We start from the raw sequence: 26,553 nt of genomic DNA, 5'->3' as shown, positions 1-26,553 counted from the left end.
TAAATCAATAAATATGTATCTATTTCAATCCGACTACCACCACTAGGGGCTTCCTAAAAGAATGTAAAGGAATATTAAAAATTTAAAAGTCACTAATAAAACAATTTAGATCGAATTCCACATTGAGTCCTAAAGGTGCCTGTGTATGCATAGTAAAAATCCATCGGGATTCCGCCTGGCTCAAAGATTTGATCCTATTACTACCTCTCCAGTGTTTGGTATATTTTTGTATCCCCCAGAACTTCAAACCTGAAGGATCCTTATTATGTTTTTTTAAAAAATGTTTTGATACACTGTGTTTCGGGAAACCATTTTTTATGTTCTGGACATGTTCCCTAATGCGTTTCCAGAGTGGCCTTTTTGTTCTGCCTATATATTGATATTTTTTTAAATATCGCGGATCAAAATAGTGGCATAGATCGGAGTTTTTTTCCCCATAGGGGGACATTATGTTAATGTTCCTCCGTGTTGTTTAGTGAAGATAGCGGGCTTCGGTAAAATGGCCGCCGGGAGCCCGCCCTTCAATTGGGAAGAGAGTTTAGGCTGGATCCTATTTAAAGGCATTCAGTCACTGGTGGGCGTTAACCCTGATGAAGTCACGACGCACGTGACGCAACGCGTCGGTACGCCATATCCGGTTTTGGAACTACGTCACTTCCGGTCACGTGGGACGCATGTCCGAACGGAGCGGCCATATTGGTTTCCCCCTGTGTTCATAAGATACACCTATAGGATGAGGTGGAAGGCTTTTGTAACAGGAAATCCAATGTGAGTATAACCGCTATGTAATGAGAAGTGGCTTACAATAAACATTATTACACTATGGGAAGTTCTGTTTTTTGCCCTATATGATGTATGAGTGGAGGAGAAGTGGAGACCTTGGGATCACCTGCTGAGCTACCGAGAGGAGGAGGAGAAAGTTTGCCATAGAGGAGATCAGTAGCCTTTTGGCCCCTTGAGGGTCAGTGCGGGGAGGTGAGCAGGCACTGCTGCCATTTGAGGATTTGTGTTTGAGCACTAGAAGTGGAGATCACTGTTCTATCACAAGTTACACTTGCATGGACTTTATTTATTTATTTATTTATTTATATATATATGATGTATGCTTTATACATATATATATGATTTGTATATGCACTTTTAAAAAAAAGGTTTTTTGTATACACTTATTCACTTCAATTATTGCACTTTTTATTTAAATAGTGAAGGAGGATAAGGATACCTCTGTGGAGTTATATCATCATTTGTCACTGTTGTGTTTATCACTGATAAATTAGGAATTCAGTTTGGTTGGTTTAATACTACTTCTAATTAATATTGGTTGATAATATCCCAGCGTTTACAAGGAATATTAACGTTTAGCACTTTATTCACTGATGGCACCTTAATATATGTAGTTTTATATGTTTATTTATTAAGCGCTTCACTATTTTTTGTATATATTTGGCTACTTAATGGTTAAGGTAGAGTGACAGCAGCTGTTAAGGTAGGGATCGTGTCTATATTGAGCGCAGGAGGATACTTGTAAAATTATTTCTTAGTGTTATTTACCACCATTACCCCCTGCAGCTAATATGGAGATTTTTCAGTTTGTGGAAAATAGGGCCATTAATGTAGAAGAAATTTTCAATCAAACTGAACATGCCCTGAACAATGATCTAGATACCATTTATAGGAAACTAGGGCACATAATGGAAAAAAAGTTGTCCATATGGTGGGATATGGCCACCTTTGAAAAATATCTGAAAGATCGGTTAATTCCAAGGAGGTTTAGATGGGATATTCCCATTTGTGATGGGTTAGATGATGTAGAATCAACTGAAGAATGGTTTGATTTCTTCCACGAGAAAGGTTTAGAACTTGTGAGGTTTCTAATGTATAAAGCATACATCATATATATATAAATAAATAAATAAATAAATAAAGTCCATGCAAGTGTAACTTGTGATAGAACAGTGATCTCCACTTCTAGTGCTCAAACACAAATCCTCAAATGGCAGCAGTGCCTGCTCACCTCCCCGCACTGACCCTCAAGGGGCCAAAAGGCTACTGATCTCCTCTATGGCAAACTTTCTCCTCCTCCTCTCGGTAGCTCAGCAGGTGATTATTGCACTTTTTATTTAAATAGTGAAGGAGGATAAGGATACCTCTGTGGAGTTATATCATCATTTGTCACTGTTGTGTTTATCACTGATAAATTAGGAATTCAGTTTGGTTGGTTTAATACTACTTCTAATTAATATTGGTTGATAATATCCCAGCGTTTACAAGGAATATTAACGTTTAGCACTTTATTCACTGATGGCACCTTAATATATGTAGTTTTATATGTTTATTTATTAAGCGCTTCACTATTTTTTGTATATATTACAGTACCATTGTGTATTTATCTCTCTACCTGGGCTCCTGATTAATTATATATATCAACAAAAAGCGGGGCAACAATAAAATTTGTTCCTGACCTCTCCTTGTAGAAAAATAGAAGGTTAATGCTTCTTGAACTAGGATGGCACTACAGAACTCCTACTCCTCTCTTCCTCACCAAAATATGAGGTAGATGTTTTGTATCCCCAAAAAAACAGCTAGTAACAATGTAACAGAAAAAAGAGTGCAGCACAAGAAGAAAGCACAGGAAGCTACCAGCTCCCAAGATAAAAAGGTATTTTGCAGTAAATAAATAGGTATAAATACAAGCTGCCATGTATAAAGAATATTTCTATGACTGAAAAATTGGGTGGCTGCATCACATCCCTCCTCGTACAGTAACACAGGACGGTACTTTAATATTGCATTATAAGCAAGAGCCAATTGTAATGTGCATTCCCATAAAATATATGGTATAAGCCCATTCTCATAACTATATATAACTATATATATATATATATATATATATATATATATATGTATGCACTGTATACAGTATACATCAATCAGACATAACATTATGATGACCCCCTAATATTGAGCAGATCCTCCTTTTGCCACCAAAACAGCCCTGACTCATGGACATCACTAGACCTCTGGCAATATGCCGTTGAATCTGGCACCCAGTCATCAGTAGCAGATCATTTAAATTCTGCAAGTTGTGAGGTGGAGCCTCCAGCACATCACACAGATGCTTGATGGATTAGGACCTGGAGAATTTATAGGCTTAGTCATCACCTCAAACTCATTGTTGTGTTCCTCATAATTCTTGAACCATTTTTGCAGTATGTAAGGGCACATTATCCTGCTAAAAGAGGCCAGTGCCATCAGGTAATTCTGTTTCCATGAAGGGGTGTACTTGGTCAGCAACAATGTTTGGGTAGCTGATACTTGTAAAAAAAACATCCACATTAACGGCAGGACCAAGGTTTCCCAACAGAATATTGCCCAAAGCATTGCACTGCCTCTGCCGGCTTGCTTTCTTCCCATACTGTATCCTACAGCCATCTTTTTCCCCAGGTAAGTGATGCACACACACCTGCCCATGCACATGATGTAAAAGAAAACGTGATTCATCAGAACACCTTCTTCCACTGCCCTATGGTTCAGTTCTGATGATCACATTCCCATTGTAGGTGCTTGTGGCTGTGGACATGGATCAACAAGGGCACTCTGACCTGTCTGCGGCTATGCAGCACCATACGCAACATACTGCAGAGCAAACTTTTTCTGCTTTCAACACATCAACTTCAGGGACAACATGTCTACTGGCTGCTTAATATATCCCACTTATTTTCACATCATTGTAACAAGATTATAAATGTTATTCTTTTTACTTGTCAGTGATGTTAATGTTATGGCTGATTGGCATATATATAAATATACAGTGTACATATAATATAAAATAAAGATAATATAAGAGTGATTTTCTTTTATTTATTAAAATACTTTTCAAAAAATAATCTCATAATAAATCAAATAGAATAATTATTGTATAGAGGGTACAGACTGGCATTACTAAGGTAAAACAATGCTTAGATTTTAGTTGCTTCTGACTTTAGTTCATGCAGTATTTCAGCAATTCCTTTTCAGATTTTACCTTGATCTTTAATAATACAAAAATATAAATAAAAAACAACTTTGAGATGTGAAAACCTTTAGGCACAATACTTTAATGTACATGGTTGGTCTTTTCAAAGGCTTGGTAACCAGGAAAACTTTACCCTTTAAGGCCAAATTCTAAAACCAAGGCTAAAGCATTGGCCAAATTTTATTTTTGTATTTATATGAACTAATTATATCGAGGATAGCTATATATACATCTGATATTACTTGGTGGCTTTAAGTACATAGATTTAATATACTATATGTATTTTTTACCAAGCTTCATATTTATTGTATTTGATCCTAACATCCTGTAAAGTCTGTGGTAAACAAACTGCATTATGGAGAGGCTCTCAGGTTAAGCAATGTATGATTTATTGTGCAACCAGCATTATTTTGATCTTTTTCAGAGACCTTTGTGAAGATGTTTGCTTGAACAATTCAAGGCAATGTATTCTTACAATACAGCTAATGTTACACTTGTCCCAAGTTCATCTTTTTATCAGACAATAAAGTAAAAGTGCTACTTTTGCAAGACTGAATTGAACAGAGAATTAAATATTCTTTAAAGGAACAGTAGAACCTATTAGGGGAGCATTTTCTATAAAAATTAAAGTATTTGATTAAATAAAAGGAAACATTCAGCACACACACACACACACACACACACACACATATATATATGTGTGTATATCCCTGCTACATTACTTCCTACTTGGTCATTGGTGAAAAGTAGATCTTCAGTGCACCCAACAATCGCTTACATCTCTCTTGAGTTAAAAAGATGATTTTGGCTTATCAAAGTTTAAACTTCCATTGTCATGCCATGACTAAGCAAGGCAATTACCTCCTTAAATAAAGTGATTTCTACATAGTAGTAGTCGTAGAAATAGCTGCAGAGTAAACAATAGGGTAAGATGGGGAGGTGGGGTAAAAATAATAAGCTGTAAAAATATGCACACCTTTCAAATTTTCAAGTTGCAGAAGTACATTGGAATGGTTAATAGGTGGAAAGTGTGCCCATAAAAGAATATATTATTATTATACAGTATTTATTTAGTGCTAAAAGGTTTGCTCAGCGCTGTACATTAGAGTGGGGGGACAGAACATGAGACAATACAGTAACAAAACAAAACACGAGGGGGTCAAGGGCCCTGCTCTTTCGAGCTTACAATCTAGGAGGGAGGGGATAGTGGTACAGGAAGAAGTGGCTGTGGGGGATGGAGTGGTAGGAGGAGTGAAGGAGATCGGCTGTTAGGTGAGGGCGGGGTAGGCTTCCCTGAAGAGATGGGTTTTCAGGGTGTGCCTAAAGGTGAGGAGGGTAGGTCACAGTCTGATGGATTGGGGTAGTGAGTTCCAGAGGACGGGGGAAGTCCTGGAGAAGTCCTGCAGTTGGGCGTGGGAGGTGGAGACCAGGGAGCTAGAAAGTAGGAGGTCTTGTGAGGAGCGAAGAGTACGGGTTGGGTGGTATTTGGGTATCAGGTCGGTGAGGTAGTTTGGGGCAGCGTTATGAATGGCTTTGTATGTCTGTGTTAGTAGTTTGAATTTAATGCATTGGGCAATCGGGAGCCAGTGGAGGGAATGACAGAAGGGGGTGGCAGAAGCGGAGGTGGATGAGTCTGGCCGCTGAGTTCAGGATAGACTGAAGCGGGGATAGTCTGTGATGAGGTAGGGCAGTGAGAAGGGAGTTGCAGTAGTCCAGACGTGAGATAATAAGGGAGTGAACAAGTTGTTTAGTAGTGTCTGGGGTTAGGAACGTACATATTTTGGAAATGTTGCAGAGGTGGAGCCTGCATGAGTTTGCCAACGATTGGACATGGGGTTGGAAGGACAGGTTTGAGTCTAGAGTGACACCTAGGACTTTGGCTTGCGGGATGGGACTGATGGTGGCATTGTTGGTCGTGATGAAGAGGGGGGGGGGCACGGGCTGGGGGGAAAATCAGGAGCTCGGTTTTGGAAAGGTTCAATTTGAGGAAATGGAGCGACATCCAGTCCGATATGTCGTTCAGTAGGTGGGTGATACGGGCGGAGACTGAAAGGGTGCGGTGAGAGGTGGAGAGGTAAATTTGCGTGTCATTGGTGTAGAGGTGATAGTTGAAGCCGTGGGAGTGTATCAGTTTGCCGAGGGAGGAGGTGTAGATAGAGAAGAGAAGGGGTCCAAAGACAGAGCCTTGGGGGACCCCAACAGAGAGGGGGAGAGAGGGGGAGGTGGTAGCGTTATAGGTAACTTTGAAGGAGCGTTGGGATAGATAGGAGAAGAGCCAGGAGAGAGCGGAGTCTCTGATGCCGAGGGACTGTAGTTTATTAAGGAGGAAGGGGTGGTCAATTGTGTCGAAGGCCACGGAAAGGTCGAGGAGTAAGAGGACTGAGTAGTGGCCATGAGCTTTGGCGGTTAGCAGGTCATTAGTGATTTTGAGTAGGGCGGTTTCGGTGGAGTGTAGGGGATGGAAGCCAGAGACTGTAGTGGATCGAGGAGGTTGTTGTCAGTGAGGTGGGTGCTTAGGCGATTGTATCTAAAAGTTTCTCTTTCATTTAACAGGTGTTAGGTATGCAAAAGCCAAGAATTTTTAAGAGCTGAACACATATCTCCATGCTCAAACAGTTAAAGGCTCTCAGTGGGAGTGTCAACTGATAAGGTGAAAATCAGTTTGGCCTTTACCGAATCATCCTACTGGGGAATATAGGAGTGATATTCATGAAATTGTCCTTGATCCTAAAAATAATGAATATGACAATGGAATATGTGATGGAATGAAAATACCTTCTGTTCTAAAAACAATAATCTGGTTGGAAGGTTTTTCATTCTTTTAATTCCTTTTCACCATAACCTGTCAAAATACAATGATCAGCACTGCCGGTGATTAGCTGCAGCACTGATCAAACACAAATTTCACAGGTTTGTTCATAAGTAGTCAATCATTAGATCGACTTCTCATGAGTAGGAATGACCATAGGTGGATCAAAACTTTGCCAGTCACTGTGGAACTGGATAAATTTCAATCTATCTCTGGCAGGCGGTAGGCTGCATTCACTCCTGTGCCTTCCAGGAATACGTGAAAAAAGCATGTTGTGCTTGTGGTGCCAGTAATTGTTAATGCACTCTAAATGTGACTAAAAAGTGTATGTTTTGTCACGCTGTAACTGTGTGGGAAAAATGTGCAAAAATGAATGCCTAAAAAGGTGTGGGTGCTTCTTTTGGTGCATTTGTCCCACGTAGGGCAGGTGTGAATAATGCTTTAAAATTTATATGTAGCAAAAACTTTTTTTATTTTGGACATAGTAGAGAAGGGTTAAAACCTATTGGGTTATATTTTGGTCCCTGTTGGGGATAATTACCTTGCACTTTCCTTTAATGAGGATTTCCCATCTTAGACAGCTGTCATCGTATTGTTTGACACCATTGAGTTTCCTTTTGCCCCCTGTGTTTTCCGCTCATGACAACTGTAACATTTTTGATTACCTCTTACTTTTTGTCTTCTGACAATAGTCATGAGAGTAATTAGAGAGCCCAGTCTTCCCAGCAGCAACAGAATGCAATCAAAATCTGGTAGAAGATATAACCCTTCTCCACTCCATCAAAAACTAAGAAGAAAAGTTGCATTGATATTCACTTTAGGCACCATTCACATTTGTAAATGGTTGTTTGCAATAACCCTTGGGAAAGCAATGGGGGTCCAGCAGTGATTACCTGAGGATGATCGGCTCTGAATCCAGACTGTCTGTTCCCAGAGCTGATCATCTGCTGGTAATCACATTAACAATTTCACATGAATGGCCACAAATAGGCACAGATGCTTTCAATAGAGCTTCCTGCCTGTACTTAGCATGGATCCTTGCTGAGTCTCCTGTGGGTAATGGCAAATGGCCACATTAGCAAGTGTGATTTATTTATTTCAGGTACTTATATAGCACCGTCAATTTATGTAGCGCTTTACATATATATTGTACATTCACATCTGTCCCTAACTTTCAAGGGGCGTACAATCTAAGGTCCCTAACTCACTTTCATATACAAGGGCCAATTTAGACAGGATCCAATTAACCTACCAGCATGTCTTTGGAGTGTGGGAGGAAACCGGAGTACCCAGAGGAAACCCACACAGGCACAGGGAGAACATGCAAACTCCAGGCAGGAGGTGCCGTGGCTGGGATTTGAACCAACGACCCTAGTACTGCCAGGTGGAAGTGCTAACCATTTAGCCACTGTGCTGCCCATGGGACTGAAGGGACTTTAAGGCCCAACTCCAGCCAACACTTTTAGTATAGTTTTGGACAGAGTGGGAGAGTTTAGAACTTTTAAAGTGTTTTTAATACTGCCTGTGCCTTCTTATCCTGGAGACTCCCCTTTTTCTTGAACTGGTGTCTCAAGAAAGGGAGGAAAATTTTCCCCAGTAGGGCACAGACAGATATAAAAACCTAATGTCACCTCTTCTCTTATTGCTTATAAGTTAATGTTTCTTGCCTGGGAGTTGGCCTTTATTAATGTATTCTTTTGGCCAACTCTAATTCAGCCTTGCAGCTAATACAAGATTACTGCATTTTAAACAGATCAGTTCATCAGTGAGTATTAATTACAAATTCACATTTCTTGCTGTGGGAGCAATTATTTTCTAGCATTCTTAACGCACAGGAAAAAACAAGGAAGAAAAATAAATACTAAGTTATTACAGCCATCTTAAAATTCTAATCTAACAAAGAGACAGGCCTATTAATTACACTGCTTGATGAGCAAGGATATCAAATCAAACACTAATATTCACTAACATCCCCAGGATTGATTGCAGTTTGCACAATAATAAACCTGGCTAATATGGGAATAAATAGCAGTGTTGATGACATTGGTAGCAGTGTCCCATCTGTGAAGTGTTCCTTTTATGCGATTACTATTATCTTTTATCAAAAGCAAGTATGATTGGCAGAATTTTCTCATTAACCACAAAAAGGCTTGGTAACACATTTGATATTAGCTACTTTGTTAAGATGGGAAATTGCAGAACAAACAACATAATTAAGTAAGCCATGTCAAAAACCCTTTTTTACTTCTAAAAAATGATCTTACAAAAGCCTTAAAACCTATGCAACTATTTCTATGCACATGCAATGTAAAGAAAATCTTGCATGTTAAGGGATAACTAAATCCAAGAGCAAAAATTTTATATATTTCAGTATATGAATCCTTACACATGGTGGATACATTCGTTTTTATTTTTCGTACTAAGAACATATTCAGCAAATACAGAAAATGCCTGTTTTTCTTGCCAGAAATGCCATCATGTAACGGAGAATGACATAGGCAGACTTGTTTGACGTCCATGGTTTGTTGTCAACCATGGCTCCCTCCATGGATACAATGAAGAACTGAGCGCAACCCACAACATTTGGTCCTTAAGGCCCCTGCAGAAAGTACTCTGTGCCTTGGTGCATCTTTAGACTGGGTTACCAACTTAATTTATCCTTTGCTGTTTGTTCTCTTTTTTTATGTTTCTTTTTCATATGATCTTTTATAATGGTTGTGGTTGAAAGAAATATCAGAGTTGGAACAAGTAATTTTTTAAGCGCACAATAGGAAACACAAATGCAGAAACATTGATTTGTGTAGGGGCTGGGATAGAAGTAATCTCTAGAAATTTTATATATTGTGTCTCTACTCCATGACTTTATCATGAAGCATGTTTCTGACCATCCCGTATGCTTGTGCACAGTTTCTGACTATATTCTGTAGCATGCTCATAGACCCTATGTTGTGTCTGCAGTCTTTGAAAGATTTCTGTGGCCTTACATTTATTAAATACTATGGGGCTGATTTACTAAAAGGAAAAAAAGCTGTTTATTGTGCAAGTGAAGTTGCTCTTGCAAAGTAATTTCCCCCAAAACTTCGTAAGTGAGATGACACTCTGTCTATCATCCAATGATGTGCAAACAAAATTGTGTTTTTTTTTCTTGTATGTGAAAATTTCCTTACAAAGTGTGACTTCCCTTTCAAAGTGAGGTGAAACTGTATTCATTTGAATTAACCAGTGATGTCAGTAAAATTTTTTAAAAATTTCCCTCACAGCTCCTTCTTCTTTACTAATAATCACTCTGCTCAACCCCGATATCTCTTTAGCTGATATAACAGTGACATCTCTGCATTTGGAGACATCATACTCCCAGTTGAATTTTGACTTCTATTATGCAGGCTGCAGAATTAGGGGTGAGACTCTTCCTACTTCAACAGGAAGAGTAAGATTCCATACTGAGAAGGGGGATGTCACTAGCATCCCCGAAAAGAATCCTCATGTAAGAATCCATTGGCTAATCCAGCCTATTAGTTTCTCCCAATTAGCAATAACTCAGGTGTCGGCTATCTTAGCCTTTATTAGCTTTATGATTATTCAGCCCTACAATTAATCTGTAATATGTGGAAAAATCAGACTGAAATACTGCTCTCTGATATCTCTTTTGCTTTTTCTTTTTAATTCATGGTACCAAGGCCATTTTATTTTGGCTGAGGAAATTCAGCTGTTTTGAAGCTGAAGCTTTGAAGCTGCTCAAAGCGGTAACGTTCCCAAAAATAAAAATGTATTAAATTGCACCTTACCAATTCATGGATGTGATGAGTGCATAATTTTTTTTTAGGCTTTTTATTTATTTTCACAAGGTGATCCTGCCAGTATATCTGTTATTTTTCAAGGTCCTTTCTTGTTCATTATATTCTTGTTCAATTCTTTATTTCAACTTCCTTTAACAGAGCAAGCTGTCCAGACAAAGTACAAGTTAGAGCCCTAATGCCCAACCTTCAGCCTGAGGGCTGCATGTGACCTTTTGGTATATGATGTGTGACCCTCAGACCTCAGCAGTTTGTACTGGGAACATTGATTAGGGTAATAGCATTAACCTCTACTAGCCTGATGTAGCATGTTCCCAGTTTCATATTGTATTCTGCAGCCACCCCCAGCCAAAAATGTAGCATATCTACACTCTCTGACCCTCATGCCCTTTAATAGGTCTGCAGTTTCTGACAGTCCTCTCCAGCCCTACATACTGTATATTCAATATTCAATATTATGTGAGATTCATTTAATTTAAAAGTTGAAAAGAGGGTTGAGACAAGCCATTTAACACTGGTGCTTACAATAATCAGCTTTTATTCATTTATGTAAAACCTTTATTCCAAAAGAAAAAAATGTATGCTGTAACTGCTTTTAAACTTTTAGCTGGAGTTCAACTTTAATTTGTTAGTCAGGTTCATCTAAATCTGCTAGTCTAGCACTACCCTCTCCCCAGAATGACAATGCTGCTGTCCAATGGAGTCTACTTAATCCAGAATGCAGACACCCTAAGACAAGAGGACCCTAAAAAAATCTTAAAAACAGAAAATGAATGCAGCCACCACATCTAAGAATTAGTAAGCTGAAATGAATTAAATTTTGTTTTTGGGTTTAATACCCCTTTAGTCCCCCGACACCTTTGAACTGAAGCTTCAGTAGAGTTAGAGATCAAAACAACTCCAAATCTGAACACTGAAACTAATTATTCAAAATGGCTTTGATTACAAGAAACTTTGTAATTCTACAGTATATAACATTGATCCAGATGCGGATGGACTCATTAGAAACATATTACCTTATCTGACTTGTAAATTGCTGCATGTTTAAGTATTCTTTTACCTTTGAGAGGCTCCATTTATAGAATTTTGCAGCTCAGTGTCAGTTTTCACAGATGTCTTCCATCGCTGTATAATATAGGATAAAAGGTCATTTAAAAACACTTACTGTCTCCATAACATCGTAAGGGATCAACAGTCAGCTTTGCCTCTGATGAAGAACGATATGTATCACCAACAACAACTTGTGTGACCGGCAGGTGATCCTTATAGGACAAGATGCCATCATCCTTCCTCCTGCGCCATAAAAAAGGAGAAAGGTAATTCATCACTGAATAATGTAAAATGTAACCATGGTAACTAATACAGCACCTTAAAAAACAAGCAGTTTGCAGCACCTTTCTGACATTTTTCTGTAGGGATGAAAAAAGGTAACAGTAAATCTCAAGTGCAAAATTATGGAGCTTTTTTAATGTACTTTTGAACTAAATAATTATTTATTAAACCGTTTGAGTCTGCTGAGGATGAAGAAAACAAAAACTAGTGATAACAATCCTGGAGCTTTCATTTAGAATGCTCATATATGCAAAACTCTTCCATAATTAATCCTCCCCCTCAAGGGTTAAAATGTTTCTGCTTCCCATAAAAAGATGGAAAAACCATTCAATGAGACAGTATTATCCACTGATGGATTTCTCTGCTGTTCTGTTGACTAAGCTGTCTAAGCTAACATCAACCTGAGTACCTTACTTAGTTAAATAAAGACAATGACTGTTGTTTTCTTTCTTGTGTTTAGATATAATAAAAAAATAAATAAAAAAGGTATGGTGTTACATTTTTAGTCAGGTAATAATAAGATATTGCATTTGAATACTTAGTGTTTTTGATTTCCAGACAGCTTGTGGATCTAGTAGCTCTTTTCATGTCTACCAGGCTATTCATAACTGATCTACTAATAAACACCTGTTATTTACAGACCCTCAGACATTTTAAAGATCCTTGAGGTTGGTGACCAATGTGAATAATATAGTGTTCTCTAAAGTTCTGATAAATATGCTAGTACTATTTAAAAATGAGTAAATTAAATGACAATGTAGACCATTTGAGGGTCTGATGATTAAAGCTGAACTTCAGGACAGATAATTGTCCAGTCTAAGATATCAGCAGCACATCATGTTCTGATAAACAGACAGGACACTTTATGAGCACGAACAGAGAGGAGCTTGAGGCCACAAAGGGCCTCTTAAATTATAGACATAACTAGAGGAGTAAAAGTTCCAAAAGGAAACAGTTTCTGCTGTTCTTCCTACCTCTTACAAAGAAATTGTGATGTGCCAAACCTATAATGTAATGGATGTACCCTGTTTAAAATGTTTAATTAAAAAGTAAAAACGTTACATAAATAGCAAAATAGAGCACATCACCGAATAAATGCAACATGTAAGATAAACCTGACCCTAAATTTCTATAGTTTTCCTTTAAGTCTAGTTCCAAGTTATCTGATGCACCTGATGAATGTTCCAAGCATCTTTACAATATGATCTGGAACGGTAGTCTTAGTTATCACATCTCCACTCAAGGAAGAAAGACTCAGATTAACATAAGGTAAACCTACCATGACTGAAATATTACCTTCCAGGCTTGGAGTCAGTTCCCTCAAGGGGATTCTACATGGAGTTCACATGTTCTTCCTGTGTTTATGTATGTTTGTGTCCATGTGGATGACATTCTAAAGATCCTTGGGGTTGGTGACCAATGTGAATAATATAGTTCAATTGTATAAATAAATTTATAGTGCCGCGCTCTTATTTACAAAATCCTTAACTATAAATGGGGAGGGGAGGGGCTCTGACGTCACGACGTTGCATCAGAGAGGTTCGGCGATTCCAGCAGAAGCAGAGGCAGACAGAGAGGCAGAGTAATATACATCCACTGCTGACCTGTACTACAATAGTGCCATATACTGCTGTGTATCACCGCACCTGGCAGCAATAAATCACTTTTTTATACAAGGATAAGGCACCATGGTCTTTCTTCTTTTTTTCATTTGATCTATACTCCCCATACTGGTGAAAGGAGGATACGAGGAAGAGGTGTCCCCAGGAGGGGAAATGGGAGATACTCATAGAGCTTGTTAATACTCATGCATGAGCAGCTGCGCATGGAGAAAGAGGAGAGCACAGGAGGATTCCAATAGATCTATATTCTCCCTGGAACATCTTGCATATGAGCACTATCCCATCAATCCTGGAAGGATTAAAAGTTTATTTGCCTAAATATATTTAGGCAAATATTAAGGTGAGCGCATATTGAGATCACACGGCACCTGGAGAGAGGGAATAAGGAATTCACCTGCACATTTGCACATATTTATAAAAGACTTTATTTATGCACTTTATTGATTGATTTTTGTACATCCATTAATGAATTTGCACAATATTGATTGATTGATCACACATGATATGTATTACCACAGATTATGTGTCAGGGCTCCCGGGTGTGACCAGAGGTATGTGACTGACGCAGGGAAACGCAGACTTCAGATATGTTATAAACAATATAATTTATTGACACTAACAATACAAACATAAATGCAGTGCAATACTAAAACATAACACAGTGCAAACAAACCAAACCAACCACCCACAGATAACAGTACATACAATGTAAGCGTCGTCAGGCAGGCCGGGTCAATATCAATCGGGCAGGTAGGTACAGGGGGAGCAAGCGGAGAATGGTCGGGGTCACAAGCCAGGGATCAGAACAGGAGAAGTCAGCAGAGGTCAGAATCAAGCAGGGTCAGCAACAAGACAGGAACAGGAACAGGAACGCAGGTTTACAAGATACAGGGCCCAGGAAAAACACACACCAAGGCAGAGTCTGCAGGTCTGACCATCCCTTAAATACACCAGTATAATTAGTTCCAGGTGTTTGACTGGCTGCAAGGTTGAGTCTCTGATTGCTGGGAGCACCCGCTGGCCAGCCCTGGTACTGCAGCTCATAAGGCAGGTGAGTCCCACTATTGCTGGCCAGTCCATTCCTGACATTATGATTTTGATTAATTTATAATATATTCTAATTTATTTACAAGTCACAGTAATTAATTTGATATAATATTATTTATGTATCAACTTAAGCATTTATTAGTGTATTTATTAGTGTGAGATTATTTATAGTTAAGGATTTTGTAAATAGGAGCGCGGCACTATAAATTTATTTATACAATTGAACAATAGGAACACAATTAAGTGGGTTTGTGTAAGTGCCAGCGAACCTAGCACACCATACAAGTAGATAATAATTAATAGTTCACTGAATACCTCATTCATAATAGCTCACAAGTATTCACTCTTTATAGTGAATAATATAGTGTTCTCTAAAGTTTTGATAAATATGCTAGTACTATTTATAAATTAGTAAATTAAATGACAATGTAGACCATTTGAGGGTCTGATAATTAAAGCTGAACTTCAGGACAGATGAATGTCCAGTCTAAGATATCACCAGCACACCCTGTTCTGATAAACAGATAGGGCACTTTATGGGCACCAACAGAGAGTAGCTTGAGGCCACTAAGAGCCTTTTTCTTAGGTAGCAGTGACTGGCACCGCGGCCTAGGGAGAAGGTCCTTAGTGGCCTTAAGCTTTAAGGTGGTTGTAAACCCTTACATGTACTCAGTAAAGTGACTGGTCTCAGGTGACACACAGATGAAACAAATCCTCCTACATATGTTGTACCTGTTTATCTAAAGCTATCTGTCCTCTACATCCACTTAAAGTACAAACTTTACACAGGATCTCTCAGCTCTGAAAATCGGGGGGCAAGGAGCTCAGTGAGGAGAGCTCTGAGAGCTGATTGGAGAGAAGGGACACACCCCTTCACACAGCACACAGGAACAAAGCTGAGGCTTTCAATCACAAGCTGTGAACTCCCCTGTCACCATTTGTTTCTTGATGTCAGGAAAACTTGTCAGAAGGGCTGAATGTGGCCCTTTGCTAGCCTTTATCTGGCCCTTGGGGCACTATTCCTCCCAATGATATGAAGTACTATTCCTCTCACTCTCACCAACAATGGGACACTATTTCTTACACTGATACCAATGATGGGGCATCATTCCTCCCCTTAATACCAATGATTGGTATTAATGTTATTAATGGGAGGAATAGTACCCCGTTGTCACGGAGTGCCCGTGCCTTCCCCACCCCCCTTTGCCTGCTGTTCCTCGGCCATATCCCTCCACCCCTCCCTCCCCCTTGCACATTCCTCTGTCCTTGTAGCTTCCATGAATGGTGCTGGGCCGGCCGTTGCCGAGGCAACCCAGCAACGTCCTGCACGGCTTTTAAAAAGACTGGCACAGGAAGCAGCCCTCCTCTTTGTTCCTGTGCATGCTGCTGAAATCATCTATCTCCCTGAAAGCCGCTGGGAGGCTCGGGTGGGGGGGACCTAGCCTCCGCAGCCATCCCCACTGCACACTCTGCAGACCCCCAAAGGTCAGGACTATAGCCCTCTGCAATACTCCAGGGTTGGGAGTCCCCGCTGCCCTCCACTGAATGTCCCAGGGTGGGAGTCTCCGCAGCTCTGCATGAGCCCCCTCCTCAAAGGTCAGACCCCATACCTGAGACCCCCCCAAGCTAAGGGGAGACCGCCTGACCCTACCTGAGACCCTCCAGCTGAGGGGTGAGTTGCCTGCCAGTTGCCCGAGACCCCTGTCCAGGAGTAAGTTGCCCACCTGTTGCCCGAGACCCCTGTCCAGGGGTAGGTTGCCGAGACCCCTGCCCAGGGGTAGGTTGCCAACCTGTTGCCCGAGACCCCAGCCCAGGGGTAGATTGCCGCCTGTTGCCCGAGACCCCTGTCCAGGGGTAGGTTGCCCACCTTTTGCCTGAAGCCCCGGTCCACTGTGCAGTCACGGAGAGAGAGCCCTGCTGAGACTGTGCCCTCGTGATGAATGCCTGCCTGTTGCCTGAGACCCCAGTCCAGGGGTAGGTTGCCGCCTGTTGCCCAAGACCCCTGTCCAGGGGTAGGTTGACACCTGTTGCTCAAGACCCCAGTCCAGGGGTAGGTTTCCACCTGTTGCCCGAGACCCCAGTCCAGGGGTAGGTTGCCTGCCTGTTGCCCGAGACCCCAGACCAGGGGTAGGTTGCCCGCCTGTTGCCTGAAGCCCCGGTCCGCTGTGCAGTCACGGAGGGAGCCCTGCTGAGACGGGACCCTAGTGACGAACGCCTGCCTGTTGCCCGAGACACCAGTTCAGGGGTAGGTTGCCGCCTAATGCCCGAGACCCCTGTCCAGGGGTAAGTTGCCCGCCTGTTGCCTGAGACCCCTGTCCAGGGGTAGGTTGCCTGCCTGTTGCCTGAGACCCCTGCCCAGGGGTAGGTTGCCCACCTGTTGCTCGAGATCCCTGCCCAGGCGTAGGTTGCCCGCCTGTTACCTGAGACCCTAGCCCAGGGGTAGATTGCCACCTGTTGTCCGAGACCCCTGTCCAGGGGTACGTTGCCTGCCTGTTGCCTGAAGCCCCGGTCCGCTGTGCAGTCACGGAGGGAGCCCTGCTGAGACGGGACCCTTGTGACGAACTCCTGCCTGTTGCCCGAGACCCCAGTCCAGGGGTAGGTTGCCGCCTGTTGCCCGAGACCCCAGTCCAGGGGTAGGTTGCTGCCTGTTGCCCGAGACCCCAGTCCAGGGGTAGGTTGCCCGCCTGTTGTCCGAGACCCCAGACCAGGGGTAGGTTGCCCGCCTGTTGCCTGAAGCCCCGGTCCGCTATGCAGTCATGCAGGGAGCCCAGCTGAGGCAGGACCCTCGTGACGAACGCATGCTTGTTGCCCAAGACCCCAATCCAGGGGTAGGTTGCCTCCTGTTGCCTAAGACCCCTCGTTATGGTTATGATGAGTGACTTCCCCAGTGACAAGCAGTTCTCAGAGGGTCCTGTATACCTATCCACCAGTGAGAGGTCCATTGGAGAGTCCATAAGAACGGGGCTGAGGCATCCATCCTTGGAGAAAGATCCTATTGTGGTCTTAAAGGCATAAGGGCCCATTGGGTCGCAGATCTAAGGTGAGGGGGCAATTCAGCCACAGGAGGAGTGTGTGGACACTATCATCCGATTGCTCATGCGTTTATATCACATGCATGTTTCTCCATTCAAGTTGAGCACTATTGTTCACATTTGAACTATCCTGAGAGGATTGATATTCTTCACTTTTTGATCACCAGCAAGGTTCACCAATCAAGTCATTTATATGCTCATAGGACTTTTTAATATCATTCATCATGCATATATAAGCTGGTATAGGATTTTTATCACCTACTTGGTTGCATGTTTAATATTATGAGCACGTGCTACATTTGCTTCTATATAGTTTATTTGTGCTTTTTATATATCATTGTGGTACGTTTATAGCGCTGCACCATATTTATTTTATAGTACCCCATGTATATTTTCACTGATGCTGGGCCCGGGACATTCTCTACCCCCACTGGTCACAATCCGGCCCTCCCAAAGTTTTGAAGGACAGTAAACCGGCCCTTTGTTTGAAAAGTTTGGAGACCCCTGCTCTAGCTTGAGGCAAGTACACACTATAGAGGGATATGCTTTGTTTATATTACATGTCTGAGATTTGCAACCACTTTAATCATCAGGCCTTCATTACTGTATGGAGTGTGCTGGATTTGTTGTATTTCTAGCTGGATATAAAAAACACAAATTAACAATTTTCTCTATGCTTAATACATCATCACATGATTTGTTTTTCCAAATACAAGCAGCATAGGTACCCAAATTTGACTTGGTATCAGCCTCTTAAAGTCCCTGCACCTCAAAGTTCAAAATGGAAGAAGAAGAAGCAGTACAAGGAGCCAGTTAGTTTATGTGCTGACAAGGACCATGCTAATGAGAGGAGTAATGAAGAGACTGAGCCTGGGTTCACACATATGCGGTACGGCATATTCCATGTGATTCCCACAGAAACCGCACAGCATTTCTGTGCAAATCACATGCAAGTCCTGTGCGGTGCGATTTGAGTGCAGGACCCTTTTTTTGTCCGCGCCAGATTCAGATTGCATGGGTGTTCACACCTATGCAATCTGATTCTGCACATTGCACTGTGTTTTGTGAACTGATTTCGGGGTGTCGTTAACTTAAAATACACACCCGTAGCGGTTCATATGAATGGGGTCTGATTATGATGCAGTGTGGAAATCGTACAGAACCTGCTGCGAATTCCGCATCAGTGTGAACCTGGGCTGACTCATCATTGTGCTGATCTTCCTTTACTGTCCAATCACAGCCTGTTGGTGAGTTCATATGCCACAAATTAGCCTGCAGTTTCTTGTTTGTGTTATTACCTCCTTGCTGCAGTGCTGTTCCTGATCCCTTTCACATGTGTGGTTTGTCTGTGCTCACCTATGGGCATCATCTGCTGTTCTTTGGGTTTTATTTCCTTCCCTTCTATCACTTCCTGGCCTGACTCCTTGTTTGTCTGCCTATATAAGACAAACTCAATCTAGACCACTTTGCCTGAGCAACTTAGTTGTTTGAGCTCCTGTATGTTGCTATCTCCTGTATCCTGCATTGACTACTCGTGTACCAACCCCGGCTTCGTTTCCTGACTGTGCTTGTTTTCCACCTGTCCTGACCTCGGCTAGTCTATCAGATTTTCGTCTGTCTCCTCCCCCATGGTACTCTGCTCCTGAGAGTGGTCTCCTCATCCTCATACCCGGGGGCTGTGACCTGGTTTAGCTTGCTGCAAGTCCATCCCCACCATCAGGGGCTCTGGTGAAGAAGCAGGCTGGGGCTTAGACTCCGCGCCCTGGGGAACCCCAAGTTGACTATCTACAAGGGCTCACTACCACAGGTGCTGACATCATAACAGACTGGGTTCAGAAGAAGTAGGTTGAAAGATGTTGGCTGTCATTCACGCAAAAATGACTGATGACATCCTGTGACAGAAAAGAAGTACTGCAGGGCATGGCTCCAAAATGAAGCTGAAAATTGCAGCAAAAGCTACATTTGATTCTATCTTTTAATGGTCTACGTATTTTTTTTTATTCATGACTGACCTAATTTTAAAACTGTACAATTCACCCAACTAAAGTATCTAACAGACAGATTTCAGATGTGCCTTGCCCTGTGAACATCTGATACAATTCTGAGATTGCTGACAAGAGGAAATGAAATAGTGATTACGAAGGACACGTACATGCCAGAACGAAACCCACAAGAATACTATCCTTCTCGGCCCGTAACTGCTGATGCAAAATGCTGACTTCAGGTCACTTTGCTTTAATAAGTAAAATAAGCCTAATGGAACATATGTTGTTCTTTAAAATAACTCATATTTCAGCCTAATGTGTTTTAAACGAAAGTATTTAATATTACAATGATGATTAAGGGAAAAAACACAATCTGCAGTTACTACATTTGCAAGGATAAAAATAATAGGCGGCATTCTAAAGGCTAGGACAGGCCAACTTTTAGGTGTTATTTTATTTAAGGATGATTTGCTTACTCATTTGTTCTGCCTCATGTAGGATGATGAAGGAATAAACTGTTGGTATAATAAGCAATGGCTTTTAAAGGTCAGAGGTTTAAATGATACACTTGTGTGTGCAGCTAGACGTGCACGTGCAAGCAGCTGCATTTAAGCATTTTAGTTAGTAAATGACTCAAACATCCATTTTTACAATATTTTAAATGCTTTGCCGTTCATCTCAAATAATTATTTACAGCTTAATGCCTGAGAAATTGTAGGCACATTTGCGTTAATGGCAAAGCAGTAAGGTAATTAACTGAAGTGTTTCATTACGCAGAGCAGGCAGTCATAAAGCACAGGCAAAATACATATACTTGTCAGCTTGTAAACATAGACATATGTCTGTCGCTATTATTTTTACTCCAATTAAACTATTTTTTATATCATGAGCTCAGCAGAGCAGACGGATGACCTTGCTAAAAAAGTAGCTGTTAGCTGAAACTTACTCAACTGTCAAGATTCACTTGTGGCAAGAACACCCACTTCTTAATTTTAATTCATATGCGGTAAGGCAGATGTTCTCGAGTGTGGCCTCATTTTTCTTAAAACAGCGCTGATAAAATGTTTATCTCTATAGAAATCCACACGGGATGTTTGACGGATCCTTAATTTATAACAGGGAGAGAGGCACATATATTTGCCTTATTATTCTCCTTCATGAAATATGTCCCATCTGTAAATTGATTTACCAGCTGACAGTCCCAAACAGATGCAAATATTCAATTTTCTTCTGCGTATGTAATAAAGTGGAAGCCAAATATAAACTATTACAATGGTATAGCAGAAGCTAATGTTTAAAAATCTGATGGAGGTTATGTAACATAGGCTGGAGCAGGTAAAAAAGAAGATATTAGAAGATCTGATAGCTAAGGAAGATGACTTAATGGGGGTCTTGGTAAACATAAAAGCCTTCTTTAATAAAGAAATTGAAATTTAGAAACACAAAATACAAAATAAACCCTCTTAAAAGTAAATCCTAAAGAGAGCAGCCATTTAAAATCCAGTAATATTTCTATTCTCTCTTTTTACATCCCCATGCCAGTTCTTCCATATATGATGGGAGACTCCATAATGCAGACATGCAGTAAGTGTTCAGCAGAGGGAGCCATGCATTGGTAATTTTTAGTGTGGACCTTCCAGCACTAAGGACCAGTGTGAGTGTTAGCTGGCTGGCTCTTGCTATACAGTAACATGTTCCTTTAACACTTAATTTGGAATATTTTCTCTCTCTCCTGTATTAAGGAAAAAATGGACTAAGCTATATTTGCCCTCTCCACTCTGCTGCGCTGTCCCCAGTTGCCTCCTCCATCCAGCATTGCCGAATTCCTTCAGGAAGAATGACAGCCAACATCATTCTACCCATTTCCTGTGGGTCCAGCCTGTCATTGACACCCCCTGATTGTGTATTATTTAAAGGCCTGGGCTCACAGTACTTCAAGACTGAGTAGCACTTAAACGTAAGCATTGATCACTAAAAGAGGAAGGCCTTCCGCTGCTGAGAAAGAAGAGGAAGGACCCACAACGTCCTCATGATGAAGACTGTAATGAAAATGTATATATAGGATCTTTTGGTTTAACCGCTTCCCGACTGCCCCATAGCAGAAATACTGCTACAAGGCGGCACGGGTGCGCAAAATAACGTGTATATATACGTGATTTTGCATCACCGGGTAGGGGGCACACACAGCGTGTGTGCATGACCTACCTGTGCTGCTGTTTGTGACCGCCGATGTTAATTACCGGGTACTGGACGGTGATTACTTGCCCATGCCGGGTGATTGCCGAGCATCTCCAACGGGGAGGAGAACTGTTTGTAAACAAAACAGTTCTCCTCCCTATCAGCTCGTGCACACTGCTTTGCATGGCTGTGCAGAGCACAGCCATGCAAAGCAGTGTGCGTACAGTGAAGCACATGGACACAACACTTAGTAAAACAGCACACAACACACAATTAACCCTTTGATCGCCCCTTATGTTAACTCCTTTCTGCCCAGTGCTATTAGTACAGTGTCAGTGCTTTTTGTCTTAGCACTGATCACTGTATTGGTGTCACTGGGGATGTCAGTGACACCAAGTCAGTTCCCCCCAGTGTCAGAATGTCTGCTGCAGTCCTGCAGTCCCACTATAAGTTGCTGATCACCGCCATTACTAGTAAAAAAAAGAAAAATCCCAGTATATATACCGCCATTTGTAAACGCTATAACTTTCACATAAACCAATTAATTTACACTTATTGGGATTTTTGTTTAGCAAATACATGTAGCAGAATACATTTTGGTGTAAATTTATGACAAAATTAGAATTTAAAACTTTTTTACTGGACGTTTAATAGTAAAAAGTAAAAAATATTGTTTTTTTCTCAAAATTGTCGGTCTTTTTATTTTATAGCACAAAAATAAAAACGCACAGGCAATCAAATACCACCAAAAGAAAGCTCAACTTGTGGGAAAAAAAGGACATTTGAGTGCAGTGTTGCATGACCACGCAATTGTCAGTCAAAGTAACGCAGCACTATAAAGCAAAAAAAAATGGCCTGGTCAGGAAGGGGGGTAAATTCTCAAGAGGGCAAGTGGTGAAAAAAAGGTGATGTGTTTGTGTGTGTGTGTATGTGTGGGGGGGGGGGACTTAAAGGAAAAAGAGGAAAGGGGAATAGTCAATGGAAGGGGAAATATAATTAAGCTGGATTTCTGCTTTAAACCCAACCAACCTGAACATTTCAAGAAAAATGTTCCTTTTAGCTGTCCTTTGAATAAAACCCTCATCACCCTGAGCATACCCATGATAGTTAAAAATGCACCCTTATGCCCAGGGGCAGACTGACAACTCAGGGGGCCCCTGGGCAATAGGGGGATCATGGGGCCCAAGTGTCCTTGCCCAAACTCAAAAAAGCCTATGAAAAAGGTACTGGGGGCATCTCATGGGGCCCCCTACTGACCCCGGGCCCTCAGGCAGTGCCCGAGTTTCTAAATGGTCAGTCCGCCCCTGCTTATACCTGCTTCTGGGCAGTACTGATTGAGATCATACAGCGTTTGTAACCATTAACACATCACCAAGGTCATTTGCTAATGTGCATGCATGCAGAACCTCTATTGATTTTTACGGATGGTCTGTACTCTTAGTGACTTTCAGTCATTCATTAGAATACAGCTTTTAGTATTTATTTTTTTTACGATATGTATAAAACTATTTTGGTGAAATTTATGCACCCTGGCCTGGCTATTTATTGCATAATAGACTCGATGAATATGGCAAATGTAACATACACATAGAAATATTTGTATTGTGATTATCAGATTTGGAAACATTTGGACCTATGCCAACTAAAATTAGTTTCAAAATGTCCTTTGGACTAGTGCTACCATTTTTTTATTTCACATAGATTTATGTCATGATGTGTGGTAGAGCATCATGCCCCCTTGCCAGTTGGCACATGCCTACTCTAATAGATTATTTTTTAAAAGTGCATCTAGAACTATATAGAAGGCACCTACAAGTTACTGGATGTACCCAGAACAATTGAGGGGCTGTTTATTACACAAGATTTGTTTTGGTCAGGCTGCTTATCCTACTTATGGACTAATTTGAAGGTTTGGGAGGTGCAACCCATGTCACTAAATTCAAGGACAAAAATCAGGAACTGATGTGCCCTTGGCTTTATGCCCCCAGGCAGTCTTATAAACAAATACATAACTGTTATGCTTGTAGCCCAGCCAGTGGTGCCAATGTCAATCTGCATGGCCTTTGAGCTTCTGATGGGGCTGGACTGATGGACAAAGGAGAATGAGAGACTGTCTCAAGCTGTAACTGCAACCAAAGCCTGCCCACTGCCAAAACATCAGGAGAAATATGGAGGAGAAATATGATTGACAGCAGAAGTTGCCAGAAAAAGCCCACCTCCAGGACTTGGAGCTGGGGACACAAGGATTCTAGGCAACACTACTGGTCAGCAGGACAGAGAGGTACTTCAGTTTATTAGAGGGGCCTGTTGGAGGATTGTATCACACATTTATGGTCATAGTGTATAGCAGTAGTCAGTTTAATGGTCTAGTTGCTTTTGTTACTGTTTTGTGTTATTATTGTCAATTCAACTGTTGAATTACACTAAATCCCTGCTTTTAAAATGAGCTTTTTCTTTTCCTTGAAGCCTTTTGTATTGTGCCTGCTGTGTCAGAGAGTGTGGTATCTTTTGATGGGTTGTCCACACCTGGAGCAGAAGAACTCAAACATCCAGCGCCTCCTTCAGGGTTGAGCTCTACATGGTAATGTAGATTTACGTAATATCAGCTCATAAAATAAAGAACACTGCAGTAGGCTCCAGCAGCACACAACAATATATATATTATGATCCAAAAAACAGAGGTATACCACTCAGGCAAACAATCCAGATCAATCCACAACAGGTGCAGGCTCTGACTCACCACCACACGATGCAATAGGAAGAAGGGTCAGCCGCACACCAGAGGATAGATGAATATAGTGTGTATTTATTGATGCATAGGGCACACAAAACAACAGGACATGAATACAGGACCTTTTGACGCGTTTCACACATTCTCCTGCTTAATCATAATGACTGATTAAGCACGAGATTAGGTGAAATGCGCTAACAGGTCCTGTATTCATGGCCTGGTGTTTTGTGTGTCCTATGGATCAATAAATACACTATATTCATCTATCCTCCGGTGTTCGGCTGACCTTTCTTTCAATATATATTGTGACCTAGTAAAAGTACTATATTACAATAACCCCCCAGGAATTCTCTCATATGCTTCAGATACAGCATGAATACTGTTAACAGTTTTCCTAACAATGATCTAAACAGTGGTTTCCACTTTGGTCTTACAGACATAGCCATCATAGGCTCTCTCTAAATAGTGTTTGAAAGATTGCTCTGTGGTTGCTTAGATTATCACCAGATGCCTATGTTTACACAAAAGATGCAATACATGTTGATAGGGAATGATTTAATCTCTAAGCTTCTTCAGGAACAGGGACTGATGTGAATGGTTCTCTATACTGCAGTAATGCTCAGGTCTGGAACTTTGACACCAAGCATAATTTTCCTTGCATTTTGTGGCATGGAATAGCATTGTTCCCAGTAAATGTTAAAGTCCTCAACTAAAACAATTTTATTTTCAATAGGGCAGGGAAGACTTTGGGGCCTCTGTCAGGTGTTTATTGCCATTATTGGAGAGATTTCCCTTCCCATGCTGTCAGGATGTGATTGATAGGCAATATCTGCAAAGGGTACACAAATGAAAAAAAAAATAGTAGAGTGGAGAATTTCTATCCGTTCCTGTCCAGATGAAGACTACAACCCCTATTACTTGTATTGGAATCACAGGAACAGGAAGTGAAAAAAAATTCCTGTAGTGGAATCACAAACTGAAATAAAAACCTGCCAGAAATAATCTTTCTTGCCCACTCTATGCAAAAAGAGGAGTTAAACCTTTAAAGTGTTACTAAACCCACAACAGTAAAATCAGTCTGTATATGCAGTAAAACATGCTTGTTATATTCACTGTGGGGGTTAATCCTCTGCATTGTGTAAAAAGACTGTTTGATTCTTTCTTCTCTGCCCCTCCTCTTGTTCAGATGTTATCTCCTGATAAGACAGTCTGAACCTGTAGCCACATGCACATGCTCAGTTTAGTGTGTATTGATAGAATGTTTTTTTTTTCCTGGGAGAGTGCATGTGATCAGCACAGGGCCAATCAACACTGTCCAAACAGAGGTCAGGAGTTTTGCATCCTCGTAGTGTAGAAAGAATACTCCTCCTACAAGCTTTAACCAGTGCTCTGCTGAAGTCACAAGACTGCTCTAACTGCTGATGAGAAAAGGTATTTAGCGGTTTATATTTACTAAAATAATTACATTTCCATGTTCTTTGTACTGTGGGAGACCAGATAGAGTTAATGCAGGGTCCTAGGTTTTGTAAAACCGTAAGATAAAATGACAATAGGGGCTTGACATGATCCCCATGTTCAGGCATTTCATAAATGCTATCATACAAAAATCAGATGTGGAGTTGGAGATGCTACTAACCAAACATACAATATAATTCTATGTATATGTTGCAAATCAGCCTGCCTTTGGAAAAAGTCCAGGCTGCTGTAATTCATTTGCTGATCTGATATACAGTAAAAGCGATACACACATAAAAGAGCACATTATCAACTTTAGTAATATAAATGTAAATTGGAAATACGTTGAGGTAATGCTTAGCGCACAAAAGCCCTCCAGGGGTATTTAATCATGCAGACCATGGTTCTGACAGTCATACTGTAGTGTACAGAACACTTCACTAACAAAAGTCAAATACTGTAATCTTACTGGGGATTTAAAGTATATGTTGGATACGGCTGCTGCTATTTTATTATATAATTATGTTAATTTATACCATATTCTGATTAGTGT

General features: G+C 41.0%; 1 protein-coding gene across 1 annotated transcript in view; it reads right to left on the bottom strand.

Annotated features, from left to right (window-relative positions):
• Window positions 1–26,553, bottom strand: part of CNTNAP2 (contactin associated protein 2) — a 2,186,758-nt gene that overhangs the window by 277,446 nt on the left and 1,882,759 nt on the right. Inside the window, exon 15 of the mRNA XM_089687345.1 lies at window positions 11,784–11,911. Within this exon, the coding sequence (XP_089543471.1) occupies window positions 11,784–11,911 (128 nt within the window). The remainder of the gene's footprint in view (window positions 1–11,783; window positions 11,912–26,553) is intronic.

The sequence above is a fragment of the Staurois parvus genome, unplaced genomic scaffold, assembly GCF_062004578.1.
Source record: "Staurois parvus isolate SC_StPar_1 unplaced genomic scaffold, SC_StPar_1.0 ptg000020l, whole genome shotgun sequence".
Classification (NCBI taxonomy): Eukaryota; Metazoa; Chordata; class Amphibia; order Anura; family Ranidae; genus Staurois; species Staurois parvus.
The sequence above is the reverse complement of the archived record's forward strand: the minus strand, read 5'-3'. Positions and strand labels throughout refer to the sequence as shown.